We start from the raw sequence: 12,144 nt of genomic DNA on the forward strand, positions 1-12,144 counted from the left end.
CTGCAGAGCGGCGGGCCCAGGGACTGGGAACTATATATACCCAGGCACACGTGTGTGCCTGTCTGTGTGTGTGCGCGCGCGCATGTGACACAGCGCGGACGGCTCAGCGTTGCTACCTCCCCCATGTACACGGCCGCCCCCTGGGGCCCAGGATTGGACGACCCTTCCCACTGCTCTGTTCCCCAAGCCTAATGGGACCCACAGTGTGGGTGGAGGAGAGGCTTCTGATTCCTACCACGCTGACAGTGCGCCCCTCTCTAGTCGTCCCCATTTCTTCAACCTTCCTGCTGTTTTAACCCTTTACTCTCCTGCTTGTCAGGTTGCCAGACCACTAGGGTTCTACCTGGTACTTTCTTCCTGCCTTGGACTTATTTCCACAACGGGGAATGATGAGAATGGAATTTAAGGTCTCTGCCTGCCACTCTCTGTGCTGGTTTCCATGGGGTTGGGGTGCAGGAGGGGCTGGCCCACGGCTGGGGGCGCTATTTTTAGCGGCAGTGGCATTCGGGTGCAGAGATGAGATGAGTAACTAGCTGCCAAGCAGTGGAGAGAGGAGGCGGTGGCTTTCAGGAAGCTTTTGTATGATTCGGGGAGAGAGCTGTTCTCCCAAGCTCAGAAAGGGTGACCCCTACATCCTTAACCCTCACTTTTTGAGTGTGGCAGAGTGGCTGCTGGTATAGTAGGACACACTCCATGGTGGCTATCTAAGCTGTTCTACCACTCCCACTCTAGATATTTGCTCTTGGGCACCCATGGAGCCACCCCACCCAGGAGCAGATACTTTCCCCAAGTACAGAAGCCAGAATTTTGGGGTTACACTGTTCTGTGCCTACACAGCCCTGCCCAGCCTTATGGAGGACAGAATAGAGTGCTTATGCACTTGCACCCTTACTAAGAGGGATGGAGGAGGAATGATGTGCTCCCTTGGCAAAACAAATTCCCTAGCAACTGCAATAAAAGTGGCCTGTATTTCCCACTGTAGGGCTCCCTCTCCACTACCACAATTCCTAGTTCACTCAACCCCTTTCTAAAGTGGAACTAGCCTCTTGGGCTCAGTCTGTCCTAGGAGGTTGTTGCTTACATCCACATGATCCCTCCCCCTAAGCCTATACCAGGTGTCCCCTGATTCACCATGGTAATGTTAGTGGCAGCACAGCCCACGCCAACCCTTACATGCAGAGACTTAGCAACATTGCCTGGCAACCATGGCAGCAGCTTCCGTGGAGGGGAGGGGTGCAGAGAGGGAGAAAGTGTGTATGGTAATGGTTCCTAAGGAACAAGGGACAATTTGCCTCTTCTGAGAAGAAAAGGTTAGAAGCCTGTGGAGCTCCCTTGTCCTTCCCTCAGTTCCATCCTCAGATTCTGAGACTGATTGGTTGGATTTTAGAGGAAAATGGGAAAAGCAGGAGATCCCAATTTGTTTTCTGCTAAAGGACATGGACCTCTTTGGGTACAGACCCTACCTTTTAAGGTAATGGGAATAAAAAGGGTTGCATGGCAGAGATGGGACTTACTACTGAGAAATAGCACAAAACTTAGACCCTCTGCTCCTTAACATGGACCCTTGGAGAGAACCCAAACAGCCCCTGTCCCATCTATGTCCTCCCTCCTGATTCCATGCACATACCAGCCGCACTGATGGCTCTGCTTGAAGGTGCTTCTTTCCACTCTGGATTCCACCAGAGTCCAGAGGCTTTTTAAAGCTCTTGCCTCCTCCCCAGACAAATCTTTGTTAATGAGGGAATGTGACATAAGGAGACATCTGTCTTTTCCACCATGCACCTACCCACACACATATAAACATACTCTAATTCTAATAACTTGGAAGCCTTCCTCCCCCAAGTTTGGGAATGTGCTGCCAGAGCTGTGAAGAGGTGAGCACAGAAGCAAGGGCCTAGCCACAATGCAGCACTGAAAGCTGAATTCTAACAAGTGTCTTGATGCTTTTCTCCTGGTTTGGAATCAGGAGATTCCATTAGGAATCCTAGTTTGGAAAAAGTATAGTAAGGCTGATGGTTCATCAGAAGAGTTAGATACAGGGGCTGGGGTTGTAGCTCAGTGGTAGAGTGCTTGCCTTGCAAGCGTGAGGCCCTGGGTTTGATCCTCAGCCCCACATAAAAATAAACAAGTAAAAATAAAGATATTGTGTCCATCTACAACTAAAAAAAATTTTTAAATGCAAAAAAAAAAAAAAAAGAAAGACTTAGAAACAGTAGAGGGAAGCCCAGGCTTGTAGAGATGCTGTAGTTCCTGGTTTGGATGGGAAATTATTTTGTACCTGCAAGGGAGTAGTGAAATGGCATTGGAATCTGGCTCATATCCATAGTCTGGCAGTCACTGAGGTGTCTGATGCTGACTACTGTTTCAGTCCATGTAATTTCAGCATAGGGAGTGGGTCTGATAGGGTGACCTTACTCCTGCTATTCCCTTACCCACTACTGTTAGCTCAGTGTTTGTGTGTGTGTGTGCGCACATGTTTGCACGCCGCGAGCTACTGGAGATTTAAACTAGGGCCAAACATGCTAGGCAAGTGTTCTACCACTGTCTAGCTCATTCTTATCTTGGAAGAAAGGCAAGAATTTGTAAGTTCAAGGATAGTGCCAGCCCAGCAAAGTTCAAACAATCCAACCTTCCTTAGGAAAAGTGCTGATGGTGGCAGGTCTCTCTGCCCAAAGACCTGTCTATTCTCTGGAGAGCTATCACTGTTATGAGATTTTCCTGGGGCCTCAGCTATGGTTCAGGCAGAGGAGAAAGTGAATAATAAGGGAATAGGGTGGACAACACTTGTGAAAGGAGAATTACAGAGGTAGTAAGTCTAGCATAGTGATTAAAAAAAAAAAAAAAGAAAGAAAGAAAGAAAAAGAAAAAGCATGAAACCTGGATCTAGACCATTTGGATTCTAATCCTAATTTTATTTTTTAGTAGCTTGTGGCCTTGAGCCAGTTAGTCCCTCTATGCCGCACTTTTTAAAAAAATCTATTAAGGGCTGGGGATTCAGCTCAGTTGGTAGAGTGCTTGCCTTGCATGCACAAGGCCCTGGGTTCAATCCCCAGTACCAGTATCTCTCTCTCTCTCTCTCTGTCTCTCTCTCTCTCTCACACACACACACACACACACACACACACACACAAAATCTATTAAAACTAGGATAGTATTTAGTATGGTTCTGAAGACTAAATGTGTTAACACAGTTGACAATCCCTAATCAAAATTTTAAATCTGAATTGCTCCAAAATTCAAAACACATAGTCTCAAGTATTTAGGATAAGGAATACATAACTTGTATAGGTAAAGCACTGAGAATGATATTTAGTATGCAGTTATATATGTATGTGTGTTGTTATTACTACTGTTATTAGTGATGAGTTGAAGAAGTCATATGAAGTTGAAAGGCTGGGGAAAGTGTCTATTAAGTGTAAAAATCAAACACTGCAATAACATGTGAGATTCTTGTCATTTAATCAGCTTTGCCATGAAAAGCAATAACCTTTGCTATCCACTCTGACCTCCTCCACCACTTAACCATCTTCCTTCATACGCTTACAGCACAAGAACCAAAAGCCTTCCTCCCCACAATACTCCCCACTCAGATCACTGGAAGAAATGACACTAAATGGACTCAGCCTCCTCCATACAGCATGAACTAGGAAGAATAAAAATATGAAGAGTTTGGTTGTGCTATTATCTTAGGATAGAGTCAGAGCAGAGACAGAGGCAAAGGAAGGGTGAGGTCTAGGGATCTCTCAGAGATCAGTATTTGCCTGAGGAGCACAGAGCCCATATTATACCCAAAAGGGGGCTATGTCTAAGACAGGAGCTGGGATTGGCTAGGCTGAAAGATTTTCTCAAGTATACATGTGAGGGTAAGGGCGGCTAAAATCCTTTCCCCTTCTCCTCATGCCTCCTCTAGCTTTCAGACAGAGGGCAGGGGACTCTGAGTAGGGAACAGTCAGTTCTCCTAAGGTTTCATCTGATTCCTACAGCTTTCATCAGGCAGCAAGTGAAGCATATCCCCTGATGCTGCCCAACTCCTTCGTCCTGCTAGGGCTTCTTCTCTCCACCTGTGAGCACCAGGGCCTGCAGGATGTCAGATAGTGATACAATTCCCTTGACCACATCATTCTCATCCACTACTACAAGTCGGTGAACCTGGCACAGAACAAGAAGAAGGAATGCTTAGTGCCAGCCTCAGTTGGGGTGAGCCCCTCAACCCCTATTCTCCATGCTAAACCCCAACTCTCAAGACTACTTCCCCCAGCTCCTTTAGAGTCACTGGCCTCCCTACCTCTGCTTCCACCAGCCTGTTGATGATGGTCTCTAGAGTTTCATGCAGGTAGCACTTGAGAACACCCTCAAAATAGTGTGATCGATGTTGTAGAGCTTTGGTCACAGACACATCCAGGTTGTTGTAGGTCTTTTCTGCTGCCAGATTCTGGGGAGAGAAAGGAAGGGCTTGCAGGCAAGCAAGGGAACCAGTCCCTAAATCTTGGACACACCCAATCTCACCACAGGGGTTTAGGGCAATTGTCAGCCACATCCACAAGCCATACACAGATCATTCAATTTATTTTCAAATAGAATTTGAAAGCTTGGAAACTTCTAAGACTCAAGTGACAAAAAAGACTCCTTCTTTTCCCTTTCCACATTCAATATCCCTCCCCTTCCCAATATCCCAACCCCTCCACAATCACTCACGATAACATCAAACTTGGAGTAGATGTCCACCACACGCCCTAGGGGGATAGAGGCAGCTCAGAAAGGAGATCTGGCATCCAAGGCTCCCCCTTCCCCAAAGAATTGCCCCCCCTCCCATGTTGAGCTGAAGGGAAAACAGATTTTCTTCAGCTACCTGACCCCTAAGAGTCTTCCCTCTCCTTTCCTAATCTCACCTTTCTCATCCACCACAGGCAGGGCTGAGACTCGATGCTGTACAAAGATACCCAGAGCCACATATACGGGGGTGGTAGTACGGACCATAGCAATATTGGCATAGGTGCCAATCTGCAACTCTTCCAAAGACTTAGACATGAACTCTGGCTTGGGGAACTCAGTGATCTGAGGAAAGAACCATTAGCTTGACTTTTAAGGCCCCCTAAACCAACCATGGATAACCCTCCAACCCAGTATATAAGAAATAAGAACTGGGTTGAGATCACTTACAAACAATTTGAGGAACTTCAGGATGCGCTTGTGAGTAAGAATGTACAAGGTATTGCCTGATTCTGGGTCAATAACTGGCAGCCTGTGGATCTTGTTTTGAATTAATGAAGAGACAGCATCAAACAAGCTGTGAGAAGGTAAAGAGTAATAATAAGTCCATAATTCTAATGCTGAGTTATATAATTTTGTTAAAGAGTATTTGTAAACAGGGAAAACTGGTGGTTAGGAGAGGTTGATAGCTTAGACCAGACTTGGGGGGAGAGAAGGAGTGAGTGAGTGTATAAGAGAGTGTGAGTGTTAAGAGGAGTATGAGTATCTTTTTTTGCCCCTCCCTGGATCTTTGGGTGTTTAGGGTTTTAGTTATGCTGATGGCAAGGCTGTTCCCATTTGGATACATGGACAGCAGGAACTCACCTAGCATTTGGAGAAATACAGACAAGTGGCTTAAAGGAGTCCTGTAGGTACACCTCTGAAGGGAAAAGGGACAGTTCACAAAATACTGCCGTAGAAAAAGCATTTCCCACAGGAAACACCCTCATCCCTTCATCCTTTTACAACCCCCAAATTCTCCATATACCTCTCCAGGTTTCTATTTTGTGTTCTTCTAGCTCATAGATCTGTACCTGGAAGCAGAAGCAAAAGAACTTGATCATCTTCCTCTTTATTTCATGGCTTGCATGCAGGAAAATACATGAGAATGAGAAACTCTGGGCAAGGAAAGTGGTTTTAGTGTTCAGGCTAAGGTTCCTTACCAAGGCTGACTTATAGTAGCGATGTAAGATATTGATGAAATCTGTGATAGTCAGCATACCTAAAGGCCAAGACAAGAGCCCTCAGCATTGCTCAAAGCTTCTCTCCCTTCCCAGCATAAGATGCCAATAATATTGTGTTCCAGACTTTTGCTTACCCACAAAACTTTGCTTCTTACTATCCCACAATGGGGCAGCACGTACACCATTAGTTACCAAAGCAAAGAAAGCTTTCTTCACCTGTAGCCAAGACAGTAATAATCATAAAGGGAAATTAGCAGGATACAGGACTGTTAGAAAGAAGAAGGGTTGGTATTCTGGAGAAAACAAGAAACTAATTCCATAGAAGGAAAAGACCATTACCCTTAAGATGAGACAGGATAAGAGGTATTGAACCAGAGGTTCCAAGGAAGGGGGAAGGGAAAAGAAGATTCCACCCACCTGCAAGGAAGTATCAAATACAACCAATTTGGAGCTTGTGGGAATCAGGTCATAGCAGCGATGAGACTTCATGAAGGAAGTATACACGCTATTGTTCGATTCCGGGGTCTCTGCATAGGGTGGGACAGTTAATAGCTTTCTTCCATACAATAACCCCCCATTAAAAGAGACAATAAACAAAACAGTGTTTTAGTTTCTCAAATAGAGAATTTAAAAAAAAAAATAAGGTTCCCTATTCTGTTTTGTTCTGTTGTTCCTAGAAAACCTAGATGAACCCCTTAAAAACTGTTTTATCCAACTCCTAACCCCAGATAAGACTATATTGGCTCTTTTGGTAAAAGAAGGATGATTAAAACAAAGTCTATAATATCTTTCATTAACTTTTTCTAGTCTAAAAGTTTTTTCTCATCTTTAATTCAAAAATTTCCTTCCATTTATTTAGCACACTTTCACTTGTCTTTTCTCAGTAAAGATGAAATACCAAGGGGCTGAAGTTGTGGCTCAGTGGCAGAGCACTCGCCTAGCACAGGTGGGGCACTGGGTTCAATCCTCAGCACCACATAAAAATAAATAAAGGTATTGTGTTCACCTACAACTAAAATAAATAAATAAATAAATAAATAAATAAATGATAAAATACTAAGTAAGCTTTTTAAAATTCTTCTCTAAGAGGCTGAGGTTGTAGCTCAGTGGCACAACACTTCCTTAGCACCACATAAAAATAAATAAAGACATTCTGTCTACCTACAACTACAAAAAAAATTCTTCCAAGACCTGCAGATGGCAGAGTCATGGTGTAAGTTGGGCCGCTTCTCAGCAACACTAAGTTGGAGCCCAGTGCTCAGTCATCCTGAGAGTTCATTATGGGATCATTCTGGAATCAGAGATCATATCACCTACTCTAGACAAATAGGAGAGTCTGGCTAGGCTTACCTCCAATCTTGTGATTTTTTTTTTTTTTGGGGGGGGGGACAGGTACTGGGGATTGAACCCAGGGGCACTTTACAATTAAGTTACCTTCCCAGACCTTTTTTATTTTTAATTTTGAGACAAAGTCTCACTAAGTAGCTTAAGGCCTTACTAAATTGCTAAGGGTGGCCTTGAACTTGAAATCTTCCTGACTCAGTCTCCTGAGTCACTGGGATTAAGGCATGTGCCACGGTGCCAGGCTCATTCCTGTGATTTTAATTCCTTGACCAAAACTGGAGAAGCAATCCCTCAAAACAGCAGCCCAAAAGTGCTATGTACTAGGCTATGTATACTTAAACATATTACATCACTTAATTCTTTCAACAAATCTGTTAAGTATCCTCATGTTTCAGATGAGAAAACCAGATATGGAAGAGTTAAATAAGCCATCAAAGTCACACCATTAGAAAGTGGCAAGAAAGATCTACCTAATTCCAAAGTTCATGCTCATAAAATTCTAAGTCAATTTTGTTTATTTGTAGCTGGGGATTGAATGCTAAAATGTGTTCATGCTAAAATGTGCTCTACCATTTTTGGTAACAAAACAAAACAAAAACAGAAATAAATAGGAGATCTGAAAAATCCAGGAGAAGAATTCTCCCAGAATATAATTAAACATCAAGGAAGCTGCTCTACCATTGAACCATACCCATAGCCCCCTCCCACCAGCTTGCTTTTCAATATTTAATTTTTCACCAAAGTTACACAGGCACACAGTTTGAAGAGTTAAATAGTTTTGCTAATTTTATTACGAAAAACTGCTGTACCAGGCACCCACCTCCCTGAACCACCCCTCCTCAGATATTTATCTCTTTTAGCTGATTATTTTGGTAATTATTTCTATGTCCTTAAATTATATACTTATATTGCTACTTTCTGATTTTTCATTTTTGATCTTTATCTACTATCTTTCTAACAAGTAAGATGAGGATTTTTAGTTTTTTGTTTTTGTTTTTTTTCCCTACCGGTACTCCATCACAAACATGTGCCTTCCACCTCAATTCTTCCAGGAGTTAAACTCTAATGTTGGTTACATTAGTACTTAAGCCATTTTGGCTAAATATGCATTATCAGAACTAAACCAAAAAGTAAACTCTGATTTTTCTTTTACAACTTTGTTTTCCCTGGAGTTAACAATGGTTTTATACTTGTTAATTTTCTATATAAGTACTTATAATTCAACCCCCAAACTCTTCACAAATTATTAAAATCTCCTTTCAAAAAATTCAGAAGCATGAGATAACTTATCAATTTAAATTATCTAAAGAAGTCTCTCTGGAGTCTTCTGACCTGCTCAAATCTGGACTGGTTTGCCTGGTGTATACTGCTGCCATCCTGGGATCTTCCTTCCGTCACCATCCAGGGGGCCCTTTTACATCTCTCCTCTATTGGTACTCCTGTTTCCTGTATTTCATGTTTTCATCTTTTTTGATTACTCCCTTGTTTTGGTGGAGCACATCTTCGAGTAGCTTCCTGAGAAAGGGTGCATGGGAGGTAAATGTTTTGAGACCTTGCAGTCTGTTGATATCTTTATTCTACCCTCATCCTTCCTTGGTTTATAATTTGGGTGGATATGGAGTTTATTTTCCTGAAGAATATTGAAGGCATTGCTCCATTTCCTGTTAGCTGCTAGTATTGTTGAGAGTCCCAGGTAATTCTGATTCTTTGTATATTACTTGCTTTTTCTTCTCTGGAAACTCACAGGATCTTCTGTTTTCAGTGTTTTTGAAGTCTCATGATGACTGTGTTTCAGCAGGGTTCATCCACTATGCTAAATGTTCAATGAGTTATTTAGTTTGAAAACTAATTTTTCAGTTCCCAGAAATATTCTTGAATTTTTTTGTTTTCTTTCTTTCTGTGTTGTCATTTTCCCTTTTAAGTTCCATTATTTAGATATTGGACCATCTACACTGATCCTCTCAGGTCTGTCTGGGTTTTTGTTTGCTTTTGTGACTTATTGTTTTTTTTTTATCTTTTTGTAGTTGTAGATGGACAGAATGCCTTTATTTTATTTGCTATGTGGTGCTAAGAATCGAACCCAGTGCCTCACATATGCTACACAAGCGCTCTGACAGTGAACCACGTCCCAGCCCCCGACTTCTTGTTTTTAAAATATCTTCTCTCCTATTTTCTGCTTCCTTGATTTATTTTGCAGTGCTGGGGATTGAACCTAGGGCTTTGCCCAGGTTAAGCAAGTGCTCTACCACTGAACTACATCCCTAGCCCAGCTTCCTTGATGTTTAACTATATTCTGGGAGAATTCTTCTCCTGGATTTTTCAGATCTCCTATTTATTTCTGTTTTTGTTTTGTTTTGTTACCAGCAAGTGAATCCAGGGGTACTTAACCACTGAGCCACATCCCAAGCCCTTTCTATTTTTAATTTCTTTTTTGGTACTGGGAATTGAACTCAGGGCACCAGACCACTGAGCCATATCCCCAGCCCTATTTTGTATTTTATTTAAAGAGAGGGTCTCACTAAGTTGCTTAGTGCCTTGCCATTTCTGATGCTGGCTTTGAACTCATGATCCTCCTGCTTCAGCTTCCCAAGCCGTTGGGATTACAAGCATGCACCACTATGCCCAGCTTTATTTTTTGAGACAAGGCCTCACAAATTGCCGAAGCTGGATTTGAACTTGTGATTCCCCTGCCTCACCAGGGCTTTATGTATGTGAGGCAAGCACTCTACCAATTGAGCTATATCCCCAGCCCCCTAAAAAGTTTTTGTTTGTTTGTTTCTGTGGTGCTGGGGATTGAACCCAGGGCCTTCTACATTCGAAGCAGGCACTCTACCAACTGGCTATATCCCCAACCCCTGTATTTGTTTTTAAGTTTTGATTGATTTCCAAGGGCTCCATTTTTGTTTTCTGAAAATTCCTTTTTTAAAAAAATAAAAACATATCTTATACTTGTTTCCTGATAGAAATATGTTCATCGAGCCTAATATTATTATTAAAGTTTTCTACTCTGTGTATTGACTTTTTCTGCAGTTGCTTTTTTTTTTCTTTTTGTTTCCATATGTGAGGTGGCAAGTAATCATTTGTATCACTTTTTTCACTTCCTTTAGATGTTTGGTAGTTCTTGGTTTAATTTTATTAATTCATTCACCCATTCATTTATTCAGGGGCACTCTACCACTGAGCTACACTCTCAGCCTTTTCTTGAGATAGGGTCTCCTTAAGTTGCCTAGGTTGATCTCCAACTTGTAATTCTTCTGCTACATCCTCTTGAGTTGCTGGATATTATGGTTTAGATATTAGGTGTCCCCCAAAGGCTCATATGTGAGACAATACGGGAAGGTTTAGAGGCAAAATGACTGGGAGACCCTTTAACTCAATCAGTACCTTAATTCCAACAGTGAGTGTAGGCAGGTAGGGTATGGCTGGAGAAGGTGGATCATGGGGGGATGGGGGGGGATAGAAGGGGGGGCACGTGTCTTTAGTATCTATTTTGTGAGCTCAGCTTCGTCGCTCTGCTTCCTGGTGCCATGTCCCCAGCTGCTTTCCTATGCTACACACTTCCTCAGCTGCTTTCCTATGCTACACACTTCCACCGTGATGTTCTGCCTCATCTCTAGTCTTCAGGAACAGAGTCAGCCAGCCATCTATGGACTGAGACCTCTGAAACTATGAGTCCCAAAATAAACTCTTCCTTCTCTATTTGTTCTTGTCAGGTCTTTTGGTTACAGCAGCAAAAAAGATGACTGAAACACTGGGATTGTAGGCATGTACCACTGGGCCTGGCTTGGCTAGTAACTCTTGGTTTAAAAGAGTATTCAAATCCTATTGTTCCCCCCTCCCTGCCAAAATCACACACACACACACACACACACACACACACACACACACACACAAACATTTGCGGGAGGTCCAGATTATATTATAAGAGGGGAGGATTAAAAACTGATTGGGTGCTCTAAGTGTGTGAGTAAGCCTTCTGTGAGCCATTTAAATAGAGAACATTCAATACTTACATTTTGGGGGCATTCCCCTCAAGGGGACTCTGGAGAGAAGAACTATTCAATTTCAAGCTTGGAGGGTGAAGTCTTTCAGTATTCTAGAAGCTGAATCTCCAGGGGAAAGAGGGCTGAAGGGTCAGTACCTGGGGCAGTTCACTTTAGGCTCCAGTTTTCAGTATAGTACCTCTGCCCTCAACTGTGCCTCAGTCTCTCTTTTGATGCCCAGTTTTGGCCAAAGTGGGGAGGGGGAGTTGTCCAACCATATTCAATAGGTAGACTCTTGGGATCTATTTGCTCATTTTCAGTTTTCTCAGATAAGCCAAGTTACTCAACATTCTTCCATCTACTTTCCAGCTTCCAAGAATTCATTGCTATTATCTTCTCTCCTGTTCTGATAGTTTGTACCTTTTTAAAAAAATTCCTTTATAATGGTTTTAGGGGGTTTTGTGAAGAATATATATATCCAATCTACCATCTTTAACTGGAAGCTATCCATTGTTTTTCAAACATGAGAATTCACAAACACCTAAGAAATACCTTTAGATACTAGTTGAAAATACACCACATCAACAATTAAAACACTACCATTTTAAGCCACAGGCCCCTATACATATTGAATTTGGCTTTCCTAGTGTTTTAAAAAAGTAATTTGTATTTGCTCAACTTTAAAAACCTGGAGATTTACATAAAAATGCTAATTCCGAGTTTCTTTCCAATATCAAAAAGATCTGGGGGACAGAGATATAGCTCAGTGGGTAGAGTGCTTCCCTCACATGCACAAGGCTCTGGGTTCAATTCTCAGCACCACATAAAAATAAAATAAAGATGTTGTATCCACCAAAAACTAAAAAATAAATATTAAAAAAATT

The 12,144-nt window shown here is 42.3% G+C and overlaps 1 protein-coding gene across 3 annotated transcripts in view; it reads right to left on the reverse strand.

Annotated features, from left to right (window-relative positions):
* Nucleotides 1-3,442: 3,442 nt before the first annotated feature.
* Nucleotides 3,443-12,144, reverse strand: part of Prkag1 (protein kinase AMP-activated non-catalytic subunit gamma 1) — a 14,894-nt gene continuing 6,192 nt past the window's right edge. For 2 of the 3 annotated variants that reach the window (XM_015493301.2, XM_048802650.1), the window contains exons 3-12: nt 6,351-6,460; nt 6,068-6,149; nt 5,913-5,971; nt 5,738-5,783; nt 5,575-5,629; nt 5,161-5,287; nt 4,890-5,055; nt 4,696-4,733; nt 4,286-4,432; nt 3,443-4,149 (exon numbers count right to left, since the gene is read on the reverse strand). In XM_015493301.2, the coding sequence (XP_015348787.1) occupies nt 4,042-4,149; nt 4,286-4,432; nt 4,696-4,733; nt 4,890-5,055; nt 5,161-5,287; nt 5,575-5,629; nt 5,738-5,783; nt 5,913-5,971; nt 6,068-6,149; nt 6,351-6,460 (938 nt within the window). In that variant the 3' untranslated portion in view covers nt 3,443-4,041. Of the gene's footprint in view, nt 4,150-4,285; nt 4,433-4,695; nt 4,734-4,889; nt 5,056-5,160; nt 5,288-5,574; nt 5,630-5,737; nt 5,784-5,912; nt 5,972-6,067; nt 6,150-6,350; nt 6,461-11,290; nt 11,387-12,144 lie in introns of all 3 variants that reach the window. The other variant, XM_015493302.2, reaches the window with a different exon arrangement.

The sequence above is a fragment of the Marmota marmota genome, unplaced genomic scaffold, assembly GCF_001458135.2.
Source record: "Marmota marmota marmota unplaced genomic scaffold, marMar, whole genome shotgun sequence".
Taxonomy (NCBI): Eukaryota; Metazoa; Chordata; class Mammalia; order Rodentia; family Sciuridae; genus Marmota; species Marmota marmota.